Consider the following 26,272-nt stretch of genomic DNA (forward strand, 5'->3'; position numbering starts at 1 on the left):
AAGAAATGGTAGAGGAGAGAGGAGAGAGGAGAGAGGACAGAGAGATGTCTTGGAGATATAGAGAGAGGAGAGAGAAATGGGAGAATCGGGAGATGTATTGGAGAGAGGAGAGAGAGGAGAACTTACCTACTAATTTGAAAAAAGCAAATGGGAGTGGAGAGAGAGAGAGAGAGAGAGTAGAGAGTAGAGAGAGGAGAGAGGAGAGAGGAGAGAGGACAGAGAGATGTCTTGGAGATATTGAGAGAGGACAGAGAAATGGGAGAATCGGGAGGTATTGGAGAGAGGAGAGAGGAGAGAGGAGAGAGGAGAGAGAGGAGAACTTACCTACTAATTTGAAAAAAGCAAATGGGAGTGGAGAGAGAGAGAGAGAAATGGCGGTGGAGAGAGAGGTGGAGAGAGAAATGGGAGTGGAGAGAGCATTTCAGACTATCTAATTTGAAAAAAGCAAATGGGAGAGGATAGATAATTTCAGGCTCTATCTAATTTGAAAAAGGCAAATGAGAGAGGAGAGAGAAATAGTAGTAGAGAGAGGAGAGAGGAGAGAAGAGAGAGGAGAGAGAGCATTTCAGATATCTAATTTGACAATAGCAAATGGGAGATGTCTGGAACTTGCCTAGTAATTTAAAAAAAAAAAATTTTATATTTAATTAATAAAGGTCACTGATGCATGGCATCAGCATGTCTTGGAACCTTGACACTGGATATTGTTGTGAGTCGGCCATTTAGTCTCGACGATTTAGTCAATTTTACAATAAATGAAAGGGCAATCGGATTCGAAGAAAGTAATTTTAAACTTAAGTAATTCCCCTTTCAAAGGCAGATGGGACACGGTTCCAGTTTTAAGGAAAATTATGGGACCTGGATTGTCTGCCCTCCCATTTCGATGCTCTTTCCGTGCCTTCTTGTTTTGTGTAGTCATGGTTAAGCTACATCAACATTTTATATTATTTTTTTATAAAAATAATAAAACAAAAAGAAATAGTAATATAAAATATTGACGTAGTTTAACCGTGACCACATAAACAGGAGAGCACGAGGAGGGCACTGAAATGAGAGGGCAGACAATCCAAGTCCAAAATTATGTGTGTGAAGGACTTTTTCCAGACGTGTCTTTGGTTCTGGGTGCCTAGATCAACCAACATGATTGCTGATTGCTTCTTCCAAGAATTCGGAGATGAGCGATTATACTTGGGTGGAGAGACCTCCATCTTTGATTGTTCATATCAGAAAATGAGCAATTTTTCTCATAACGCCTCTCCTAAAGAGACATTTTACCCCTCCTTTATTGAAATTAAAATTGCATCGTCGCTCAATTAAATAAAAACAAAAGAGTTATTTGGGATAGTTAGCCAAAAAAAGAAGAAGAGTTATTTGGGATAAGTTGATTGCAATGCAGCTTAATTGCTTCATATATTGATTATATTAGTTATTACTTCTCTTACACTTATAAAATTTACATGAGACTGAAACTTAACTTGCGTTTACGCGAAAGAGTTTACTATTGTTGCTTGATTGAACAAGAATCTTTACTGTGATCGGGTAAGTGCACTAAAATACTCGTGACTGCGATGGGCTTGAGTTTAGCAAAATTAACTAATCATAGTGTGGTCATTTAGGGGAGTATAGTCAATTTTGGATTTTAAAGGATTTTAAAAGATTTTATGCGATTTCTTCTTCAATTTTTTGTTGTTGGGTCGCAATCTTTCTTCATGTCTGCTTCCGTTGCTGATGGGCCCTCCTGCTAATTGCTGCTATTTGTGCGGCATGGGTTCATGTGTTGAGAGCATGTCTGCTTATTTATGCTTGGTTGTTTTTTTTTTTGGTACCATGAATGAATTCGTTTCATTAATAAATATTAAGAATAAATAAGGTGACAACGAAAGGGATAAGAATAAAGTGAGGGAGGAAGTAGGATTGGAAATGGGTGCACTGGGTTTCCTTGAGGAGTTGGGTTTATGTCATAATCTTGACTTCTTTTTTCGACTCCAAGGGATGCAACTCCAGAGCATGAACAATTTTATTTGATTAGATTTATGACCTAGATACATTTATCACCATTTGATTTATTTGATGGTTAAGATTCAACGCTACAAAATCTTTCAAAATCTATATAAATCTGTTATACGAATTTTCTCAAATATTCCAAAATTTATAGGATTTTGTAGAAGTCTATATAATCCAATGAAATCCATCATGTATCAAAATCTATTAAAATCCTCTCAAATCCAAGTTTGACTACACCCCCTTAGTACTACAATTTAATCGTATTGTATCTTCATATATAATTGAGAAATATTAAATCGTAAAAACGAATTCGAATTAAATTATTATAATTTCTTAGTTTATACGGGAAAACTAATTGCAGTGTGCTCAACCACATTTTTTTTTAATTTAAATGAATTTAATATAATTATTGTATATTTGTTTTTTTTTAAAATAAATTAAATTAAATCCAGTGACCAAGAGAATTCGCACACGTATAAAAACAACACCAGGCCCAGCTCGCCCCTTCTCTCTTCTTCTCGAACGTCTCTCTCTGATTCTGGTCCTTGGAGAACAAAACCCTAGAAGCCATTGACACCTATTCCGCTGCTCAATCCTCACTGATTCCTCTGCTACAAGCCCTTCTGATTTTCATCTCTCTCAATTCCGATAATCACTTGACACAGCCATGGATGCTCAGAGAGCTCTGCTGGACGAACTTATGGGCTCAGGTATAAACCCTAATTGATCGACGCTCTGTTTGGAAACGATAATTGTTAATTGTTATTGGGCGAATTTGGATTTGTTTAGAAAAGAAATGGGTTTTAATTTATTTGATGTTTTGCTTGGTTGTTTTTGGTTTGAATTAGTTTTAATTTGATAAAATACTGATTTGTGGTGAATTCCAGCTCGTAATTTGACGGAGGAGGAGAGAAGGGGGTACAAGGAAATTACTTGGGATGATAAGGAGGTTTGTGGAGCCTATATGGTTCGATTTTGTCCCCACGATCTCTTCGTTAACACTCGAAGCGATCTAGGTGAGTTGCGATTGGAATTCGTATTGATGCTCACTTGTTTAACACTGTTTTTTTTTTTTTTTTTTTTTTTTTTTTTTTGCGGAGGAATAAGATCAAATGCTTTGATCATGTTAGGATTTTCAGTTTTCAAATCATGTACTTGAATTTAATTTTGTGGGGTGCACGGTTTCACTGACTAAATGTTTGGTTTTTGTATCAGGACCTTGCCCTAAACTACATGACCCAAAGTTGAAAGAAAGGTGATAACGTCTTATAGAGTTTTTTATTTTGGCAATGCTATATGGTGTTTTCATATTCTGCTATTTATGGAGTTTCTGAATGCATTCAACAGAGGTTCCTTTGTGCTTGTTTGTGAATTGTTTTGTCATGAATTGTATTGAAAGACCGACATGATTTTTTAAAAAGTGTAGCTTGCTTAACCCTTAAGACTTTTTTATCATTTGCATGCTTCTGTTGTAAGAATGTTGTTTCTCTTGTCTTCCTACAAATAAGTTAGCTGCTTCCTATGTGTGGTGTAGGGTGTAGGATGAAACTTTGACATGCCTTACAGGGTATTCTAAGCGGTAGCTGGGTTTTTCTTTTTTGAGGTAACTTACTTAAGCATTTTGAACAGATCTTTCCGAGAAGGGAAGAATCGTTTATCAATTCCATGTCAGCAGTAGCTAAATGGTTGCTCATAATATAGAGTAAAATATTCATTTAGTGATGCTCTGCTGCATGAGACATCCAAGAAAATGTCTGCTGCATGAATTGTTTATCAATAATTTGTTTTTCCAGATAAATATGCATGGTCTACTCTCTTTTGTATTCAGCAGGGCTTGGATTCTAGGTTATTGCCCTTTTGCAGATTAAATATTTAATTTTTCTTACCTATGTATTGTTGATATATATTGGACTAATTATCAGGGAGATGATATATAATTGCTACATTAATGTTTATGAGTATCTAGAAGGGTTTGAAAAACACGAAGTTTTATTTTTGATCTTGGGTGATGACCAGAGGTCACTTAGTACGCTCTCCCTTTTCATAAGTACCCGGGCATAGTATAGTTTTGATATCACAATTCAGTGCACGAGACCAAACCAAAATTTTTCCATATCAATCTTTTTTGTTTCACTCTTCTGGTTTTGTTCTCCAGCTCAAAACACGCTGGTTTTTGCTTTTGTTTTAATATTTCTATTGTTTCCTGTTCCAAAGTTGTGATTATTTTATATTGGTCCAGTTTAAATTCTTTATGTTTTTTATTTTAGTTTTGAAGAGTCCCCGCGGCATGATGCTTATGTGCCCAAGTTTGAAGCTGAACTTGCTCACTTTTGTGAGAAGTTGGTATGTCTTGAACATGTCCTCATTTCTCTTTGTGATGTATGGGTTTTCACCTATATTTCTTTATCTTATTATAATTTGCATTGCAGGTGATGGATTTAGATAGAAGAGTAAAGCGTGGGCGAGAACGCCTTGCTCAGGAGGTGGAACCTGCACCAGCACCTCCACTGTCAGCTGAAAAGTCCGAACAGCTCTCTGTTCTGGAGGAAAAGATAAAGAACTTACTGGAACAAGCAGAGGCTCTAGGTGAAGCTGGAAAGGTGGATGAAGCTGAAGCACTGATGAGAAAGGTGCTGCTGTTATTTTCCGAGAAATTTCTATTGAAATTCCTCTAGTTTCTTGTATCACAGAGGATTTTTCCAGGAAGTCTACACACCGCACCACCCATGTTTTATTATTGTGCATTCCTTTGATAGATTCCTTATCATACAAAGATTTCATGTTATATGCAGTTGAGGATTTTTAATTATTACCGTGAAATATACTGCTACATGAAATTTGACTACTTTATTTGTTTATCCTTTCTTTTGGAAGGTGGATATGCTCAATTCTGAGAAGACAGCATTGGCTCAGCCCCAGAATGATAAAGTGTTGATGCTGGCACAGGAGAAAAAAATGGCACTTTGTGAGATCTGTGGTTCATTTCTAGTGGCCAATGATGCTGTAGAGAGAACTCAGTCTCATGTTACGGGGAAGCAGCATATTGGTTATGGCATGGTTCGTGATTTTATCGCTGAGTTCAAGGTGACCTCTTTTGAATATTGAAGTATTAAAGTTAAGGAAAAACATGATTTCTTCTCAGGGACTGAAAAATGTGGACTTTATTTTTCAGGAATCCAAGGAGAAGGCAAGGGAAGAAGAAAGGTTAGCGAGGGAGAAAGAGGCAGAAGAACGGAGGAAACAGAGGGAGAAGGAAGAGGAGAATAGAAGGAGAAGTAATTCAAGTGATAGGGACAGGTACCGTGATAGAGATCGTGACAGGGAGCGGGACAGATATCGAGAACGAGACTTGGATCGTGAAAGGTCGAGGGAGTGGAATGGCAGAAGTAGTAGGGATGGAGGGAGAGGGGTGGACAGGAGGTCCAGGAATGGAAGAGATGGAGGCAGGGATAGGTACCATGATCGAAGCAGGTCACGTTCCCCTGTTAGGCACAGTCACAGGAGGTGACCTAGAAGTCCAGTTCACCCGTATTAATGAATTGTGTAGGGTGATGTCTGAGCTTTGAAATTTAATGAGGTAGTTTCCATATCTCTAAGGTTTTATAAACACGTGCATTTGGAGTCTTACCTGAATTTTCATCATGGGTGAAGCTTTTTCCTATCTCACAGCTTTTGTTGAGACTACCATCTCCCATTCATCAGTATTATTAGCGGAGAAAATGGTTGAGGTAGGTATAATTTTATTATTGTATCTCATTTTTACATTTCAATTTAGACTTGGGATGAGGCAAATTTCCTTTTTCTGTGTGAAACTTCTGTGCTTACACATATGTAAGACATCAGGCCCGAAAATGTGTGCATGATTGACACCGCAGTTGGCGACATGATGGTTTTTTAATCACTTTTGAGGTAACACGTTTATCGTCTATTTACCAGCACCAACCCATACAATATTTCCTTCTTTCCATAGGCACACTTTTCCCTTTCTTTTCAGTCCTCATGCATCTGGTTTTCAGTTTTAACCGCTCTGTTTCTAGTGCTGCTTGTTTAACTGGGATGGGGATCCGAAGAAACCAATCGTGAAATGCGCGGATTGTGTGCTACATGTTCATTCTTCTTGAGGTATTTAGGTCACTCTCCATGCATTCTAGAAATAGTTGGTCTGGCATCACCCTTTAATGATTTTTCAAATGGCTCTCATTTGTCTGCCCTCTCCTCTCCTCTCCTCTTCATTCCCCCTTTAGCTTATCGAACTTTAATGGTTAGATCGGTGCAAGCATTCCTTTCGGTGAGAGAATAATGACAGACCAGTCATAGAAGTGAAGTTAATCTGTAAAGATTACATTATCATGTGAATAGGTAGATTTGGAGTTCAAATTTCTGTCTTGATCACAATTCGGTCCCTGAGAAGCCGTGTATTGTTTCAACGGGGCACGGGCATCTGCTTCACCACACTGGGTTGCTGTATAAGATTTGCCGTTATCGGCGAATGGAGGTAACTGCCAAATCATATTCTGCAGATTAGTGCATTTCTTTTAAAGTTTTGCAGGAAGAGAACCATGATGATTAGGTTGGGTCAAATATCTGTCATGGCTTAGCAATGGTTTGTGGAGGCGTCCCTATTTATGCTGCTGAACTAGTTGCTTTAAATCGAGTTACCAAATGGAACTGAAATGATTGATTTATGAGTCGTAATTGAATATGTTTTGTATCACTTTTGACACACTATTCTTCACTGTTGAATTTATTGTGGAGCACATATTAGAATTCCTTCTTTATTTTTTCTTCCTAAATTGTGATATGTTGATATGGCTTAATCGTGACGCGGCTAATTCAAACACAAAAGCCACCTGACCTTTTGTATAAAACTCAAGAAGGCCTTTTAGCCAAAATGGTTCATAAGATTTGCATAACACATCACTTTGGTCCTTGAAATTTGAAATCAATAGGAGTGGTCTCTGTGATTGTCTATCATCAATCATTTTGATCATTCAATGCAAAATTATGTTGAATAAGGATCAAAATGACAAATATATCCTCAATTTAATTTACAATGGAACAAAATGATATGATCAAAATTAAGGGTATTTTGGTCATTCTATTCTTATTTAATGGGGATTTTTCAAGAAATGATCAAAATGACTGATGATGGATAAACTAAGAGACCAATTCTATTGATTTCAAATTTCAAGGATCAAAATGAGGAGTTATGCAAATCTCAGGACCATTTTGGATTAAAAAAAACCATTCAAGGATGTGTTGCACATCTTTTAAAGACTCAAACGCCGCATCTTACATACAAGGTTTGCGGTTGGAAGGTCGAGATTTCCTGCGTCCGACTTCACAAGGTCCTTGAGCTGATCTCTTGAGGTAGAAAGACAGGTGTGGAATGTCGCAAGGACGGGCGGAATTGGCATTGATAAGGCAGATAGCACATTACTCAGATACTCTATGTCAACAGATAGCTGCTGCGCTGCACGATCCGTGATGTACTGAATCCGTCGCAGTTGCTCCGTGTAATGAGCGGTGGCACCCTCCGCAACCTTCATTACAGAAACATAGCATCGTCAAAAAGGAAGAGTGTCGTCGAATCATCAATTTTGATGCAATTCAACGAAGTTGGTACAAAATATTGCAGATGTAAGTCGGTCCCTTGAACATCCATTCTGTTGCAAAAATCTGGGCTTCGTCATTGTTGGTGTCGCTGTTTGAAATGCCCTCCGCAAGTGGCTCTAACTGCTGAGGTAAAGTAAGAAGATATTCACCGATGCTAGTCACATAGGCCTGAGGGTATGCGCTGAAGGTTGGGAGATTATAGGCACTTTGTTCTTCAACCGAGGACCATATTGGTAATCGAGAAACATCGCTGAAGCATTGCCGTACTTTAGAGATGAGAACATCGTATACAAGTTCATTAACTGTGTCAGCAAATGCTGCAACTCTCTGAGATGCGAGGGGAAGTGCATGACACCGAGGATCTTTAGACTGCATCGCACCAAAGGGTGGTGTCAATTTTATATTTCAACCCCCCCAAATATGGAAGAGGGAACAGCAAGGCTGAAACATTAATCTAAACATACCTGACTTGAAAGGTTAAAGAGTTTTCGAGCCTTCTCAGGAACATCTATGGGCTGCACAGCCGCCACATCCAGGGCAGCCCTTCCACCCAAAGATGGGAAACCATTTCCATCATCACTAGCGAGATGAGATGGGTTTTGGTCCACACTTGAACCAAACACGGAAACTGAGAGCGTAGTGCTCAATCTCGCAAAGAGTAGCTCTCAAGGAAGCTTCAAATACAGAGGACCTGCTAGTTAGACAATCTGCAACCGTGAGAATTTGTAAAGCACCTTGCACGATGGACCTCCTCCTCATTTGAAATCGAATCAACCTTTCGCGCGCTTTGGATGTCCTTCTTATCCAACCCAATCTCCTTCTTTGAACCAACAGTGTCACCACCATGATCCACTCCACAGACAACTCTTAACGATTTCAGGGTTTCTTGCAAGGTAGAAATATACTGTAACATTATGTCATCAATTGCTAGAATTAGCTCATCTGCCTCAGAACCTCCAGTGAAGCTGATGCATCTTTCAACAGCTGCTTCAAGAAGTACAATAACTTGGGGAATCGATTCCTCCATTCTGCAAACTGCTTCACTAAGTTCAATTCCTTGAGCTCCCACGCCACGAGTAACAGCTCCTCTTAGATCCACTCCAGCAATCTCGGCAGAAAGTATAGCACGGTCCATCTGTCCATACCTAGACCACATGTTTCGTCATCAATCAACCAGTAGAAAAAACGCAAAAAAAGAAGGAAATCAAGTGTCGCTCCGAACTGAATCAAATGCAAGCACGAAAAGAAAACCAGGCCTGGATGACAATTCAAACCCTGATCTTTCTTACCTTTGTTTAAATGATTCATATGGAAGATAGACTGCCTTTAGAGTATCCATTAAAACATGTAGATCAGATTCCGAAAACAAATGCTGAATGTTCCTTGCAAAGGTCTGGGTCATATTGTGTAACTCAATCAAAGCCTCCAGATGCTTCGTCTGGATCTTGATACCCTTTGGCATGTCACCAGAAAGAATATCTAATATACCTGAAGTTTTGAAATAAGTAATTTGAGATATGCTAATCAAGAATTAATCATCAGAAAAAAAAAATATCAAATTGGTGAATGGTGTGAAAGATGGGACTAAAAAGACTATATATATGGTCGGAACGAGTTATGATAGAATAAGTCTTGTTTATCTCGATGAAATGGGCGGAATTGCTATCGCAATTCCAAAAATATCCATCCGGCAGATGGCATCAGAATACCAACCCTCTCAAGGGTAGCAATGTATCATTGGGATAAGTACAAGTTTTAAGAGAAGAAATGATGGTAAAATAGAACAAGTCTCAGTCATTTAAAACATCATCTAATATTAACAGAACATAAATTCACATCCAACCTTTTGCCAATGATTTTGTTTCAGGAACAAAATCTCCGGTCGCAAGGTTGATACAGGAAACAAAACTTGCCCCAACAGCTACCATCGTCTCAACAAGCAGTTTTGGCACAAGAGACTTATAATCTTCAGGAAAGGCAACCATGCACCTATACACAACAGTTGAAGCTAAGTTTGATATTCCATGACTTAGAAATAGAATTCTCTAACTTCCTAAACCTATCCTGAATATTTGTTTTTTCTTCTTTAGAAGGATATAGATTCAAATTTCATTAACATCTCCCAGACCCTGCGTAAAGCGGGAGCCTTGTGCACTGGGTACGACCTTTAGAAGGATATAGATTCAAATTTCATTAACATAATGAAAGATCGTAACAGTGAACATGAACATGCAGAAGCCTCGAAAGTATGTTGTGTCCCCATTTTGTGTCGTAGAACCAGGTAAAGAACATACGTAAAAGACAGTTTACAGAAAAGCATGCAATATCTCATAATAACACATACAAATAAGGATAAAAAAGGTCGTACCCAGTGCACAAGGCTCCCGCTTTACGCAGGGTCTGGGAGAGGTGAATGTAACACATACAAATAAGGATACAACACAAAAAATCTTAGAACCTAAAAATCGGGGAATCAAAGAGTGAGAAAGTACCACTTCCATTCTTGTTCAAGATAGAGTAGCAACTCATCGTAGAAATTTGGGAGCCAAGTGGAAAATAGAATTGTGGGAGCGGTTGACTGAGACTCGTTAATAGCGGATGGCCTTTCAAATCAAGACTTGTCAGTTGCAAGTTTACTAGGCGGTGGTTGTTTTGCGTCAAAATCTTCCCATAGCTGCTTTATGGGCTTTAGGTGAACTTCTGTATAATGCAACTCCATGGACTTGAACCTCCCAAATCCGAATGAGAATCCCACGCAAATCTTGGGCAATTTCGACCTGCAAAGATGTATCAATCGCCATTTTCATCTAGAGTCTAGCCACTAAAAAGTGTCGTCGGAATCTAATAGAAAGGGAGCAATTCATCAAGAAAAAAGTTATGAAAATGTGACCTTGCGATTGGATATTGCATCAGTTAGCCGTGGTTGCACCATTGAATCAAGCCTATCCTCTAAGACCTCAAGTTGCTTCCTCACATTAGCAAATTCAGCAACCTAAAATCATGGTCAGAAATATGTTTTCATCTAGACCAAATATATACGAAAATGGTACTATATGGTACTGAATCAACTACAAAAATGCAAATCTTTAAATGCATAATATGCAGCTTCCATTACCTTCCCAACAGCAGACAAGCAATGCCTCATGTTGGCTAAAGTTTCAGCCGCGCGAGGCAGATCACCGCTTGCAAACACATCCTCCACCGTCGCACTCAGCTGAGTTAACCCAGCAGCATCCTGCAATGTCTCGTACGCAGCTTCCATTCTCTGCTTCACAATATCGACTTTTGCAAGCGCCGATATGGATTCAGCTGAGGATCCCTCTGCCTGCACAATGCACGTTATTGATTGATTGTTCAATTCCCAAATAAATCCCAATACAACTTTCCCACATTTTCGCAGCAACCAAACAGAGCATAACACACAGAGGAGGCTGGTAACGATAACCTACCTTCTTGAGCTTGTCGAGAATGGAGGATACGGCGTCGTCACGGAGGCGGACGACATCACGTGTGGCACGCGGGACGCGGAGGAGGGCGGAGGCGCTCTGCTCCTCGAGCGAAGCTACGATCTCCTCCGAGACCATCTGGAGCTTCATCTCGAGATCCACCATGTGCTTGTCCACCGAATCCTGCGTGTGCCGGGTCTGACACGCCGAGTTCACCCACTTCCTCGGGTCGAAGTTCCGGTCCGAGAACGGACCCAAATCCAGCATCATTGCTTCCCGCGCTCACTGACTCGGTTACAAATTGGACGGGTCGACTCGCTTTTACGACTCGGTTTCCGAATTGCCAGCTGCCGAGTTTCGAGCTTCGGGTGTTACTTCTCTACTGATATGAATCTTTCGATGAGGAAGAAAGAAGAAGAAGAAGGACCAATTGGCAAATTGGCAATACTTTCCATTACGACACCAGAATTTTGGGGTCAATTCGTGAATAAGGATAAATATGTAATGTCAACTTTGCCCTACTATATTCCGGAAACAGAATGGGTATAATAAGCCCAAACAATTCGGCCTCAGAGCCCAACTCAAGGCCCAAGACAATAAAATATCTCTCGGGTGCTTCCAGAAACTTCTGATTGGATCCTTCCACACTGTTCCATTCACCGGTACAAATACCACCTCCAATCCCAATAAGCCACGTTACCAGTCTACAGTCACCCAGCCAATTTCCTTGCTCCCCAAGCGTAAAACCTTGCAATCGTCATCAATGGCTTCCTCACTTGCCCTCCGCCGCCTCCTCTCCGCGAACCGCTTCCCCAAGTCCTTCGCCATCTCCACTATCCGCCCACTCGCCATCACCCGCTCCCCCGCTTCCAAGCTCTTCAACACCAACGCTCTCCGCAGCTCCGACGATGACAACAATGAAACCGACCTCAACTTCGACCGCCGCTCCGGCCGCCATTTCTCTCGTCGAGGCCACGATTTCTTCTCAGATGTGTTCGTTCCGTTCTCGCCGAGCCCCAACCTGAGCCACGTGCTGAACCTGATGGACCAGATCTCGGAGAATCCCATCCACTCGGCGACACGTGGCGTCGGAGAGGCGGGGCTTCGCCTAGGCTGGGGTGCTCGGGAGACGGAGGCCGCTCTGCATCTCCGATTCGACATGCCTGGGCTCGGGAAGGAGGACGTGAAGGTCTCGGTGGAGCACAACAACGTTCTGAGCATCAAGGGAGAAGGCGGGAAAGAAGACAACGTCGGAGAGGAAGAGGCGCCGCCGCGGAGGTACAACACCGGGATCGGGCTGCCGGAGAAGATGTTCAAGACCGACAGCATCAAGGCGGAGATGAAGAACGGCGTGCTGAAGGTGGTTGTTCCGAAGTTGAAGGAAGAGGAGAGGGCCGACGTCCTCCACGTGAAGGTCGAGTAGTGGTGCCGTACTGGTCTCGCCGGAGTTTTTTGTGAATAGGAATCGCTGACTGCTGAGAATAGTTTGAGCTCTAATGGTGTTTTTGTTAATCTGACCGAGGCCTTGAATTTTAATTTCCGTTTTCCATTTTCCATGTCGCTTTTGTGATGAAAGTGAAGAAATGTTGTACGAATTTCGCATCTCAAAAAACTGGTTCGACTGTTTTTGTGATGAAATGATTGATGGACTGTGCTTTGCAAATTTCGTATTCCACTGTTCAAAATCTGAGTTTCGAAATTTCTTAATGAAATAATGCAACTCAATTAATTAAAAAAAAAAGGGAAAGAATTCTTAATTTGGATAATATTTACAAATATAATTTTTAACGAATCATTTCGACATTTTTACTTTAAAAAATTATTTCCGATACCATTCATTTACGAAACATTTCGACATTGAAGAAATGGTCATGCTGTGTGTGTGGAGGTTGCAATTTCAAAACCGACTGAAAATCTCTCTTTTTTGGGTCAAAGATGATAATCTTTATTAATTAATGAAACTTTTTTTGTTAACTAAAATATTAGTCTTCTATCATACAAAAAGAAAAAAAGCAATAATGTAATTTCACATGTTTAAATTTTACTATTTTTTATTGGAGTCTCACATATTCACTCTTTTCAGAGGTCGAAATGATTTACAGAGGCATTTCAACATTTTCTGATCACAAGTCTGACTTCCACACTAATAGTGTGTTTCGAGCTCAAAATCTCTAATTTTTAATTTTAAGAAAATCTTGTAATCCGTCTTTTACCACTAAATTGATCTCTGACGAAAGATAAATTCAGACTTCATTCTCCTTTTTCATATCTTTCATTTTCTAATCTCATGAAAATATTAATCGTATTAAAGAAATTTCAAACGGAAGTGGGAACGAATCATGAATTTGTAAAATGTCTTAGGCTTGGGAATCTGATCAGACAAATACGACAATGCATTGTCTTTTTCTACCATATCGGCCCAGCACGTCTACAACATGACTTCTGTTGGATTGGGCTTTTTTTAAAACGCTATGGGCTTGATCCTGCTAATATGCATCATATAAGGGGCAAGTGATCCAAATCTATGTATTACGGATGACCCACATCACAAAATAAGTTAAACCACCCTAACAAAAAGTTGCAGTAACAACTAGACGAAGGTGTTTCGAGACCCAACAATTTTTACACTAAAAAGTCAATCCAGGTACTATTCATTTTATCCTTTATTTTGTCATTTTCATTAGTTTTCTAAAAAAAAAAATAGTCACTGGGGACCCTCCAATCTATAATTTTTGGGAAGAAAAAAATGTTGTGAAATTTAAGCAAATTTTTCTCGTTTCTTACATTCGATTTTGAACAATGATTGGCCGCATTCTTTATGGACATTATTTTTTTTTTGGACATGATTGACCATGTTGAATTTTCAAAGCTTGCAATTAACAACTTCATGTTTGTGAGTCTAATATATATTTTTTTAGTAGTTCACTATAAGTTTTTCAAACGAACAAGACATATATTTAACTAGCCAAAATTTAAGGATTTGTACTCATGAGAAGCAAAGAACTTGTGAATAAGAGGTTAAAAGTCCGAAATAACACTGATCACAAGTCCACATGACTTATTTTAGATGAAAAAAAATAAAAAAAATTGAATAAATTGACAAATTAATGATTTTAAAAACTTGATATGATAAATCACTAAATTCATATGCTATTTCAAGAAATTTCTCTAAAATTATTACGCAACTCTTCTGCGTCGGTACGTACATAAATAACATTTATGAACCAAAGTTAAATGTTCCCCTCATTGTCCAACACAACACCAATAATAACACACAATAATTCCCCAAAATTAAGAAGAAACAAAAAAATAATAATTTGTGAACAGAAATTGCTAACAAAAGAAGACTGCGAAAGAGCAGTGGGCCGCCGCCTAGAATAGCTGGGCCCCGGATTAACCCGATCCGAAACACTTTCGAAACGTCGATACAAAAAAACGAAACTTCGATGTGCGTTCCCCTCGAATGTCGTATTAAGAATGCATTCTGAAGCAGACGAGCGTTCCAGTAGGGGCCAATCGCGACGCGTCGCGTGTCGCCAAAAGAGTGCGGAGTTTTTTAGCGGCTCAAACGCCATCCACTAACCATCGACTTGGCCATCACATCTGCACCTTTGCTGCCGACGTGGAATAGCTTTTAAGATAATTCTTTCATCCACTAAATTATAGACAAGGATTGTCTGCCCTCCTATTTTCGATGTCCTCCCATGCCCTCCCATGCTTTTTTGTTTGTGTGGTCACGGTTAAGCCACGTTAACAGTTTATATTACTATTCATTTTTGTCTTATTATCTCTATAAAAAATTAATATAAAATATTAACGTGACTTAATGTGACCACACACACAAAAAAGAAGGACACGGGAGGGCACCGGAGGTGGGAGGGCAAACAATCCTTGTCCCTAAATTATAATTACAATTCTTGAATGTAACATATTTTTTATTGACTCTTAGCTCAAAGAAGACCCAGGTAATACCAATCTTGACTAAACTGCATTAACAAGCTTTTCCTGTACCACAAATCCATGTAGATCCAGAATGACACCAAACCAATCTCAAAGAAGCAACAACTATGACCGCAAACGCCAACTCACTTCTTATTATTTCATATAAATAGGTGACTAAATGATCACCAATTCAAATAAATATAAGGATGGCAAGTGATCATTTATTACAGTGATAAAAATGTGTTGAATCGTTGCATGACGGGGTGGATTTAAATCCTGTTAGTGGTTAATCTAACATTTAATCTAATAAAATCAATTGTTTGAAAAAAGAAAGAACGTAAGGATGATTTTCAAGCTACGATTAAGAAATTGAAAGATGTAATTATCATCCATAAGTTATGTAATGTACTATTTCACATGTTGGCTTAATTCGATATGAATAAGAAATAAATTTATGGGATGTGCTATATGTACATCATTTTTTACTTCTTACATACACTCTTAATTTGGTGCCGTCAAATCAAATGAGTTAAAAAAAAACAAATGACATAAATTAAAAAAGTGTGTGTGAAAGAAGTAAAAAAAGATGTGTGGATATCAAACCCATAAATTTATTTGTTATACATTATGTGAAATTGTAACATGAAGTAACTATGTTTAAAGCTCTCCGATAGATTCTCTAAATATGACTCTTTAAATATAAAGTTGACCCACATATAGCAATGTAAAAACTAAAAAATGTTGATTCGCAACAGACTTTGCAAATCTTAATTTATTATTATTAATATTTTTCATTGAGTGAACTTTGTTATTATTTCATTTTTTGAAAAGTAAAATTAACAAAAATACATCATTATAATAAAAATAATTTTTGAAGAGAGCCTCTAAATCTACAAGTGTAGCATTTTTTAGATTGAAAATTTCATTCGACAACTCTTTTGGGGCATAAAAATCCTAAATTACACTTCAAATTTAATTTTGTGAAACTTTTATGTTTTTAGTATAAGTAATATTGTTTGTTAAAAAAATTTAAAAAAAAAAAAAAGCTTTGGCCCGGAACTTCGGCGAGGGTATATACGCAGCATGTTAGGAATAATGCCATTTGGATATGCGAATATTCCTTTTCATGATTCGCTTGGTGCAGCTCTATTTGTACTGTAGTAGGACACTGGGTTTGTTGGAATGACGCTTTTGCCAATCCGTTTGAGGTGGTGGTTTTTAATCAATTTAACCAATTTGCCCTTGGTCGATGAATGTCGGCTAAGGGTTTTTATTTTCTCCGTTTTAGGCAATGATTGGTTGCGTTCTCGAGGATATGAAAAATGCCACAGACGTCATGCGATATGTCTTTATATCTTCTTCAAAAGTTACGTTTTTTTAAAGGTGGTGAGTTGGTAATTTCGTCAAAACAGTTCATTATTTTGAGTGTCAGGAAGGTTTCATAAAGACATTTCAAGTTTCTTATGATTACCATTGTGTGATTGATCAGGGTTAAAAATCAAATCTAAAACTTGTTGTATAGAATACGAATTTGAAATTCATATATAACCACTGAACGATTCGTGGTAATTTCTTCAAAAGTTAATTAGTTTTAATGTTTTGGGGATAAAATAGTTACAATTATGTGACTATAGATTGTGAAATAGTTTACTTGTTTTGGGTTAATAGGTCACGACAAAAGTTCAGTTCATATAAAAAAAGTTATAATGCAGTCATCAACGTGACAAGAATGAAAATGAAATCGAACACTCACTTTGTTTTATTTGTTTTTGCATATTGGATATGTAAACTACAATCTAATAAAGAATTCCTAAGTAAGAATAACATTTTTTTTAAATATACTTTTGCAAAAATGCAATGAATGCTTTTAAGAATTAATGTCAAACTATAATTTGAATTGATGTGTGTATATCACTACGTATTATACTATAAAAATTGTTGAATATCCGACTTAAATTCAATATTTAGTTTGATAAAATAACGACCATAACTAATTATCACGGAATCAATAACTGTAATTTCTTTCTTTACAAGCCTTTGCTTTAAGCAAAGTAATTCCTCTAAATCTATCAAGCTAAACCCCACCATAAGAATAAGGCATAAAGAAAAGGAAGGGAAGATAAAATGTTCAAGATGCATTTTGTTCAATTTGCACCACTCAAAATTCTATCATGTTTCGAATATGACATGTATACAGTGGATGATCGAGGACTGGAACCTTAAAAGGGTCCCAACATTAAAATGTTCAAGTTTTTTAGATAAAAACAGAGGGCGAAGTGCTAAAAAAAATTCAATTTATTCACTGAAACATTTTGTCAAACACTTGGTAAGCTTGTGGTATCAGTCAAATCATGATGCGCACATGTCAACAGATATCAACTTACGACGAAGCAATTAGATAAGTGATATCGAGAGAAATTATGGAGTATTGTTGACACTAAGGTTCTAAAAGACGCTAGGCGCTAATCGGATGGTGGGCTAGGGTATAGTGCCTAGGCGGATTAGACGAATTTAAGTATATCTATTATATTTTATGTAAATAAGTATATGTTTATACTTTAAATATATATAATTTAATCGTAAACTACAAAATAGAATGACATATATATTATAAAGTATTTGACATAATGAAAACATGGGGAACAAACATATAATATGTGTTCATTTAAGTATTCAACAAGTCTTTACAATTTATTGAAAAAAAATAAAATGCAAAATGAAAGCTATCTATTTTATGTCTAAGTGAGTCGCAACTTAGTTGGTGCCTAGGCGAGTATGGGCGGGTTAGGTGGGTTAGACAGCCTCAGCAGGTCTAGGCATCATTTCTTAATTTTCAAACGCCTATGCATTAATCGAGGTGGTGGCCAGCCGCCTAGCGCCTAGGTGGGGCCTAGGCTGCGCTTGGCGGGTATTTTTAGAACAGTGGTCAATACAACATGTTGAGATATGCCTGACACTTGACAATTACAAAGCGATCCATATAAAATATTTGGAGAGTCTTCGAAAGACATTCACATGTATATTTTTCAAACTTCAATGGTCTGAAATCATCTTGATCCTATTGTGCATCCGATGTGTACGGGCAATGAAACGTCAAAATTTTTCTTCATTTATTCGGTCTATAAGAGCTAGTTTGGAGCTGTTGTGTTGTGGAAAAAAAAAAAAAAAAACTGTTTTCAGAAGTAGGTGGAGAGCTGCTTTCACTTTCTGCTCATGATTTTGACAAAAAATATTTTTTTTTTCATTTACCAAACAGAATTTTAGCTCCAATATTTAAAAAAAAATACTTTTAAAATAATTTCAACAATACCAAACCATCGAATTCGACAATGTAAAACTCCAGTACATTCCATGCTCCATGGTCTAATAGAAAACCCCGTAAGGAATCCAGCCTGTCATCGTTGAGTATACCAACACCAAGAATATGTTTATAACGTTCTGGCTAGGTGGGTAAGCTTTTAAGAGCCCAGTGACTTGCAATAAAAGTCTTCTAGGTCTTTGCATGTATACATAGCAGGAGAAGATATCAACTTCGGGTTTCTTCTACCAAGATCATTAAATTAAGTGATCCAATTTTTTGAAATTTCATCTAATAGTAAAAAAATATTATAATTTTTAAGAAATAAAAACAGATAAATCGCTGGATGAAATTTCAAAAGTTCGAATTATTTAATCCGATGATATCAATGAAAAAGATTCGGAGAAAATCTCTTCTCGCATGGCCGAGGGAGCCAAATGTTGAAGAACCAGTTTCCCCAGAGCATATAACGGTGTCGTTCGTTCGATGAGCCACCTATCGCACCAGTCCGGGACACGTAAACAGCTGCTTTTGTTATAGATGTGTTGCTGCCGTATGCATGTGTGTACGTGTCGTTTATATAATTAAGGGATTAAATTTAAAAAGACAAATGCCGAAGCTGCTTCTGTGTTATCGTTTCCCGAAGCCAATTAAGCGCCTATTAAAACGCATCCTGTTTTGTGGCGTGGATTTCAACAGGCTTGGACTCCACAAAAAACTTTGTAAAAACGACACTGACTTTGTCTTTTATTTGCAGCACCAATAAGCAACTAGTTGAAATAATCGAGATTGGATCTCAAACTTTTCGTTAACTGTATGGTATTTTGGAGTATGATTTTCTCTCTTTCAAATCTTCTGCACTTATAAAGTTATGTGCGCCGAAAGTACAAGAGTGCAACGTCACTTGGTTCGTTGGAATTTTTTCCAAAACTATAAGAGATAACGGAGGTGTTAACAATGTTAAGCTTAGTAGGATGTACACATATCATATTTTTAGAGGGGCCACTCTTTTAGTTTTTTTTTTTTTTTTATAAAAATGTTGATGTGATTTAATCATAAACGTTCAAATAAAACAAGACGGGAGAGAAGTAAAATCTGAAGAAAAGAATCCTACTCATTAACCACAAAGGGGTATTTTCGTCATCACGAATTCCCACGTCGGTTTGAAAAACCGAGAATCCAAATCCATTGAAAAGGAGCAAGAAGGAAAACCGAGGGCAAAACCGAGATTTCAACATCATAAAGTAGCACTACCACCAAGCTCACGTTGCTTGCTTCCCTTGCGCGTTTTATTTAAAGAGCTCAAACGGAAGCAATCGTTAAGCGAATTTCCATCCAAGAAAATAGAAAAAGACAGAGCATTTGAAGGAGGAGAGAAAATCTGCAAATTAAAGTACACGAAGCATTCCCGTCAGTGCTCGGATAAGCTGATAGGTATGTTCCTCAGCTGTATATTTTCATGTAATTTTCACCTGGGTGCTGTTGTTCTTCAAAATTTATGACCGTTTTCTTCCTCGCAGTTATGTATTGATACCTTTATTATTCTGGATTGTTTTAAAATTTTGGGTTTCAGAATATTGATTCTAATTGTATCTAGGGAAGAATTTTGAGATATGGGTTGAATATCCAATTTTGTTGGGGGGCTTTGACCGTTTCGTTTCTCTTCTGTTCTTGTTGGTCAAAAGGTGGACGGTTTTCGATTTTCCAGGAAATCTCTTTGAAAAGAGAGATTAATTAATTGGTTTTGTTTAAATTTTAACTTTTTATTCTGGGTTTAGTTCTGATTGTTGAAAAGATTATTACTTTAATTTTTTTATGATTACGTTCAAATTTTCACTTCCCCCCTGTAATTCTGGGTAGTTTGAGGTGCAGATTGTTTTAGAACAGCTACCTCTTCAAGTTGGAATTATTTGAATTTTCCTCAGGATTATAATTTTAAATCTGTGGAAGTTGGAAATCAGGGAGTTGATAGTAAATATGGATCTGTAGTTTATTAATTCATAGCAATTGGTAAATTTCATTGGTCAAATCCTTAAATCTGAATATATTACTGGATTTTAGCATACTAATAGTTCATAGTTTGCCTACAACTCTGTATGCTGCTTGACTTACTCGTCTTGCTTTGTGTTTAGCTTGAAGAATTCGGACTATAAGCGGGGAGCCAGAGCTGTTCGTTCCTCTTAATTTTGGAGTGAAAGTTTAATTACATGGGTTCAATATCGGAGCCAGAACCTAAGGTAAGTTACTCCAAGCCCCCAGGGATTCGGTTAGTAGAGCAGATCAAGAAATCACCAATTTCATACAAAACCCACCAAGCCATTGTTCTGGTTGTTACATTTCTAGCATATGCTAGTTACCACGCCGCTCGAAAAACCACGAGCGTGGTCAAGAGTACTCTTGATCCCCAATCCTCGATTACAAGCTTAAATTCTTGGCCATGGAGGATGAGTTACTTGAGTGAACCAGCTGAAAGCAGAAGATTTTCTAGGGTTCTTGGAGATGGTTGGGCCCCATTTAATGGATCAGATGGCACAGCCTTGCTTGGTGAGGTCGACCTTGCTTTCCTGGCTGTGTATGCTATAGGAATGTACTTCTCCGGACACTTGGGCGATAGGACGAATTTACGAATCTTTCTAACAATCGGAATGGTGGGAGCAGGGGCGTTTACTGCAGCATTTGGAGTTGGATATTGGGCAAACATTCACACTTTCTATTACTTCCTCGGCGCTCAAGTTCTTGCTGGTTTGTTTCAATCGACGGGATGGCCTTCGGTAGTTGCAGTTGTTGGTAATTGGTTTGGGAAGAAGAAGAGAGGGCTGATTATGGGTATATGGAATGCTCACACTTCTGTTGGGAACATTACAGGGTCTTTGGTTGCTTCCGCCCTGTTGCGATACGGGTGGGGTTGGTCCTTTGTAGTCCCAGGTCTCATAATCGCTACCGTTGGTGTGGTGGTTTTTCTGTTCTTGCCTGTTAGTCCTGAGGATGTTGGAGCCAGTGAAGAAGATGAATTGCTATCTCCCAAGAAAATTGGGGCAGGAGTAACGGAACCATTGTTGGAACCAGAGGTGAAAGGGAAGGAGAGTGCTGTCGGGTTCCTAGAAGCTTGGAAAATTCCCGGAGTTGCTCCTTTCGCTCTGTGCCTATTCTTTTCGAAATTGGTTGCCTACACGTTTCTCTATTGGCTTCCTTTCTACATTAGTCACACAGGTACTTACTTCAACTTCCTTGCTGCTTTGAATTTTAAGTTAACAGAATTTTTCGACGTGCTGTTATGCGAAGTATCATAATTTCTTCATATCAATACTCACATTTCGTGTCAACTCATGTTGCAGCTATCGACGGAAAGTACTTATCCAGTGAGTCAGCCGGTAACTTATCCACATTGTTCGATGTTGGAGGTGTTCTTGGAGGAATCCTTGCCGGCTTTATTTCAGACCGCTTGGGTGCCAGAGCGATAACAGCTGCAAGTTTCATGTACTGTGCTATCCCTGCACTCTATGTCTACCGAAGCTATGGACACGTATCCATGACTGTGAACATTGCACTCATGTTCATCACCGGCATGTTTGTGAACGGGCCATACGCTCTAATAACAACAGCCGTCTCGGCTGATCTTGGAACACACAGCTCATTGCGTGGGAACTCGAGGGCATTGGCGACAGTAACAGCGATCATAGATGGAACAGGCTCCATCGGGGCAGCCATCGGACCTTTGCTGACCGGCTACATTTCAGCCAAAAGCTGGAGTGCAGTCTTCACAATGTTGATGGGAGCAGCTCTGATTGCAGGGCTGCTTCTGACTAGGCTTGTTGTGGCGGAAGTTGCTGCGAAGATTGAAGAATCGAGATCGCGAGTGTCAGCATCTCGGCCTCAACCTGCAGTACTCGATGTGTGATAATCATAGAGGAGATGAACCTGGTTATTTAATGAAGAGGAGAAGGTCCTCTGTTGTAGTCATAGGAAGTAGAGGATTTTTGTTAAACCTTCTCCCCAGTTGTACCTCAAAAAATGAAGGGGGAAGTGGAAGAAGGAAAGGGGTGGTGTGTCTTTGTAATTTATGTTTGTACATTATTTGTACGTTTTCATGAAATTATTTACATCATGATTGGGGAGGATGACAAATTAAGTCATCTCGGAGACCGAAAATTCCTCTTACACCGGGAAATAACACAATGTGTCTTTAACTTTTTCACATGATGGTGTGTAATGGGTTTAAGATATCACCGTAGTAATTGTGCCCGTTGCCTGTTCTTCTCCTCCTTTTAAGTCTCTCATCTATTTTTATGGAGTATTCATGAAAGGATAATATTTCCTCTTGCCTCACCGGTCTCTTAATCGAATGATTTTTTTACAAATGATCTTTAGATGATGATAAAATAAATGAACAATGTCAGTCTCATTTAGGAGGAGAGAAGTGTTATCCTTCAAGAAAATATCATTCATAACCAGTGTTTAAAATATTAGTATCAGTAAAAATATTTATATGCAAATTTGTGGATATGTTAATGAATATATCAATATCGATATCGGTTGCCTTGATGGAAATGATAGAAATTTGCTAATAAAATGTTGATATTTAATATGAAACTTTAAGGAATGTCATATGCAGCTTGTCGATATTTAACCGGATATGTCAAAAATATTGACTAAATATGTCGATTTTAGCCAAAATTTAAAAGTTTCTCCGATACCTTGTGAAATTTAAACTTCACTCCCTCTTTCCATGTCTTTCTCTGATTTTTCCTATACACAGAAATATTGACTATCAAAATAATTTCAAACATTTCGTAACGAAAAACTGCCGCCACTAAAAGTTCATGGTACGAAAAGGAGCCTTAGATCCCGAGAGGCTTTTGGCATATAGCTAAATCAGTGTGGATGTGGGGGGACCAAGGATGCTTTTGGCATTAGCCAAAACTTCACCACAACCACAAGAACATGAAATCCTATGGCTTTTGGGAAAGTAAATGGTAGGCAGGTATCGATTTGCCACGGCAGCTGCGACAACGGTTGGTGGGAAATATATGCCTCCCAAACCAGATTACTGGTGGTGCTCCTTAAAAGTCAGTCTATGACAATGACTGAAGAAAAAAAATTTCATCTACCTTGAGTGTCACTATTTTCGGATTCAAACACGGCCCCTTATCTGTTTGGTGGTAAAGACTGATATCGAGAAGTTTTTGTGGATATCGAAAACAATGTTCTATAGTGTAATCATTTCACGTTTTATAATCTGAATAGACGATATAATTATTGTCTTATTTTTAAAATTTAATAATAAATCAATATATTTACACGTGTAGTGGAATATATGATAGTGTTTTGGGTATACGAATAAAATATAATGTTTCACAACCCTCCTAGCTAGTAATAAACTAATCTGAAGCGGGTTGTTCGGAAGTTCTTCTAAGAAAAGCACGCATGCTCACAAGTGTTTTGTACAAAGCACTTTCATTAGAAACACATTAAAATTTCTATAGAAAGTCCAATTGTTCATGTGGAACTCACATATGCTCAATAGCATTTGAAGACGAACTTAGCAAACGCTTTAAGCTTATGCACAAAGCGCTTCTTATGTGAAAAGCGCTTTAGCACTTTTTATGGTGTCGTGTTTTGCTACGTTTTCTCTAACATGTTTGTTGCCTCACCTAAAAGCCACACGAAACACGTAATTAATTCGATTAATTATTCAAGCACTAAGATTAAATTAATAGCATCTTTAAGTATTACTAATCCGATTCATAATAACCACAAACTTAGCTGCATGATTCATGTCGTAATTCAAGTACTATGATTAAATTAATACCATCTTAAAGTAATGCCAATGATTCCAATTGAATACTGACCGATCATTTTATAGGTGTTTTCTCCGTCGGAGAGTAATTTTCACGCATCCCTTTTGTCCGTTTGCAAGAATCAAGTAGACAAAATAAATACGCGATCGAGACCTTTCAGATAAATCCATCAACGGGCTGGGCTAACAAGGGTCATGTTGTTTTGGATGTTATCCAGCCCATTCAGGGTAAATTACAATGAAAGTCCCAAGACATCAGGAGCAACAGAAGAGAACCACACCAGCTGATCAAAACTGCACCAGCAGCGAAAAAAAAAAAAAAAAAAACAGTAGCAGGAAGGATAAGAACAAGCAGAGAAACAGAGTCAAACGAGCCAGGAAAACATCTTGGCTAGAAGGAGGAATTGACATAAGGAATTTAATCTGGTCCGACTCCTTTTATGATACAATTCTATTCAACACCGTCGAAGGCAGGAAAGATTCATTCCTGATGATTCTATAACTCGAACCAAATTCAGTAAACCACAACTGCAAAATGAAACCTTCCTGACAGTAGTAGACAGCCAAAGTGTGACAAAGTCTTGCATTCCCTATTGTTTCCTTCCCTACCAAAATGTTACAACTCTAATATGCAGTGCTGCTACTATTTGCGTTAAGTGTCATCAAGACATTATAACACAACCAATAGACCACAACACACAGTTATTTTCCATCAGCCAATCTGATCCTAGACAAAGCTAAACACCTAAAATGAACAAATGCAGCCAAGGACACCGCTACATTGAAGGAGACTTCATACCAAATACAAGCGTGAAAAGGAAGTACCTTCTCAACAGAATGCGAGACCAATAAAAGAAATGTCATAGGCAGATAATAAATCCTACAGGCCATTTGGGTGATCAGAAGGAAAAATTACAATGAAATCAGAAAGATGTCTTGACATTCATCAGTCAATGAAGCATGTTACGAATCGAATTCAAAAAATCAAAACCAAGTTACGGGTAGAAAAGAAGTCTACTCTATGATGGCACTTTGTATGACCTCAAATCATTATATATCCATCACCTCAAGCTCTGTCCATATCATGACCCGGAATTGTGACTCGAAAACATCAACTTAATGATGGATCACGCTGAAGTTACTAATTATGTTTCAAAAGATTGGATACCACCTCACCTCATACTCCAATACTCCCATATCATCCACTACATACACATGTCTAAGCCGTTAAACTGAGCTGCTAAAAGGGTCGAATTCTAGCAGCTGTCTACGTGCAATAAGTGAACCTACACACTCCCACTCTGCACTCTGCACTAAACGCGTGCTATCAACTATCGAGCGAAATCTCTGATTCTTCGCAAAAATCATAATTCCCAAAAATAATCGTTGCTCAACAGCGACTATTGAGTCGAAAAGGCTCACATTTAGTAACGTTTACACAAATGCAGGCACATGAATTAAAAAAAAAAGCATGAAATTATAAAATTTTCTCAAGGCTTTTCATTCACTATAACAAAAAGAGTATAGAATTTGCATTTGAATCGAAATCCGAAGCCCGAAAGCAACGAGCTCATCACAAAATACCTATAACATAATTTCCAGTAAAAATTTCTTAAGCGAGTAGTGATCACATTAAGATGAAAATTAAAGCAGAAGAATTTCCCGAAACGAGACCTGGGTCCAAAACGGCGTCGTTGAGGAAGAGACAACCCCCTAGTCGTCGTCTCGCTTTTTGGGCTTCCGGTACTTCTCCTCGTATTGCTTGGCGATGAAGACGGCAGTGTCGCCGAGCTTCTTGATGTTCGGAACGTCGTAGTTTTGGGCTATGTAGATCCCGGCGACCGTGCCCATAAGGAAAGAGAAGCTGCTCTTGATTATCCCCATCTGAATTTGCAGAACAAAAATCGAATTCGATTTCTAGGGTTTTCGATTTGAATGCGCGGGTATTTATGGGGACGAAGACTTTGGGATCTCCATATTCTGGAATGGACGATGTGGTTTTACTTGTGCCCGGTCATCAATCTCCAACTGTCCAATTAGCCACTTCATCTTATTTATTTATTTATTCATTTTTAACGAAAAATCATATTTTTACATTAAAAAGTTAATTTTAGTATTATTCACTTCACCATTTATTTTGTCATTATCGTTAAAATTTAAAGTTTTTAA

General features: G+C 38.2%; 4 protein-coding genes and 1 pseudogene across 8 annotated transcripts; 3 read left to right on the plus strand and 2 right to left on the minus strand.

The window, feature by feature from the left end:
- Nucleotides 1-2,499: 2,499 nt before the first annotated feature.
- LOC126628849 (uncharacterized) lies at nucleotides 2,500-6,782 on the plus strand. Of its 5 annotated transcripts, none has more exons than XR_007625614.1 (9): nucleotides 2,500-2,714; nucleotides 2,892-3,020; nucleotides 3,220-3,259; nucleotides 4,272-4,347; nucleotides 4,434-4,634; nucleotides 4,879-5,088; nucleotides 5,177-5,581; nucleotides 5,656-5,732; nucleotides 6,364-6,782. XR_007625614.1 is itself a non-coding variant. In XM_050298708.1 (7 exons), exons 1-7 carry the CDS (start codon nucleotides 2,672-2,674, stop codon nucleotides 5,510-5,512), a joined length of 1,035 nt encoding a protein of 344 aa, XP_050154665.1. In that variant the 5' UTR covers nucleotides 2,500-2,671; the 3' UTR covers nucleotides 5,513-5,796. The 5 variants fall into 5 exon arrangements, 1 of the variants encoding a protein (XP_050154665.1); XR_007625613.1 differs by having other exon boundaries at nucleotides 5,674-5,732; nucleotides 5,841-6,782; XR_007625615.1 differs by having other exon boundaries at nucleotides 5,674-5,732.
- A 371-nt stretch (nucleotides 6,783-7,153) lies between these two features.
- LOC126628851 (conserved oligomeric Golgi complex subunit 7-like) lies at nucleotides 7,154-11,658 on the minus strand (annotated as a pseudogene).
- An 80-nt stretch (nucleotides 11,659-11,738) lies between these two features.
- LOC126628850 (23.6 kDa heat shock protein, mitochondrial-like) lies at nucleotides 11,739-12,729 on the plus strand. Its single transcript, XM_050298710.1, has one exon. The coding sequence runs from the start codon at nucleotides 11,830-11,832 to the stop codon at nucleotides 12,487-12,489; it is 660 nt and encodes a 219-aa protein (XP_050154667.1). The 5' UTR covers nucleotides 11,739-11,829; the 3' UTR covers nucleotides 12,490-12,729.
- A 6,854-nt stretch (nucleotides 12,730-19,583) lies between these two features.
- Nucleotides 19,584-22,501, plus strand: LOC126629860 (putative glycerol-3-phosphate transporter 1). The gene is made up of 3 exons (XM_050300001.1): nucleotides 19,584-19,740; nucleotides 20,439-21,516; nucleotides 21,642-22,501. The coding sequence occupies exons 2-3, from the start codon at nucleotides 20,514-20,516 to the stop codon at nucleotides 22,202-22,204; spliced, it is 1,566 nt and encodes a 521-aa protein (XP_050155958.1). The 5' UTR covers nucleotides 19,584-19,740; nucleotides 20,439-20,513; the 3' UTR covers nucleotides 22,205-22,501.
- Nucleotides 22,502-25,580: 3,079 nt separating this feature from the next.
- Nucleotides 25,581-26,126, minus strand: LOC126627935 (uncharacterized). The gene has a single exon (XM_050297501.1). The coding sequence runs from the start codon at nucleotides 25,985-25,987 to the stop codon at nucleotides 25,817-25,819; it is 171 nt and encodes a 56-aa protein (XP_050153458.1). The 5' UTR covers nucleotides 25,988-26,126; the 3' UTR covers nucleotides 25,581-25,816.
- Between the last annotated feature and the right edge of the window lie 146 nt (nucleotides 26,127-26,272).

The sequence above is a fragment of the Malus sylvestris genome, chromosome 7, assembly GCF_916048215.2.
Source record: "Malus sylvestris chromosome 7, drMalSylv7.2, whole genome shotgun sequence".
Classification (NCBI taxonomy): domain Eukaryota; kingdom Viridiplantae; phylum Streptophyta; class Magnoliopsida; order Rosales; family Rosaceae; genus Malus; species Malus sylvestris.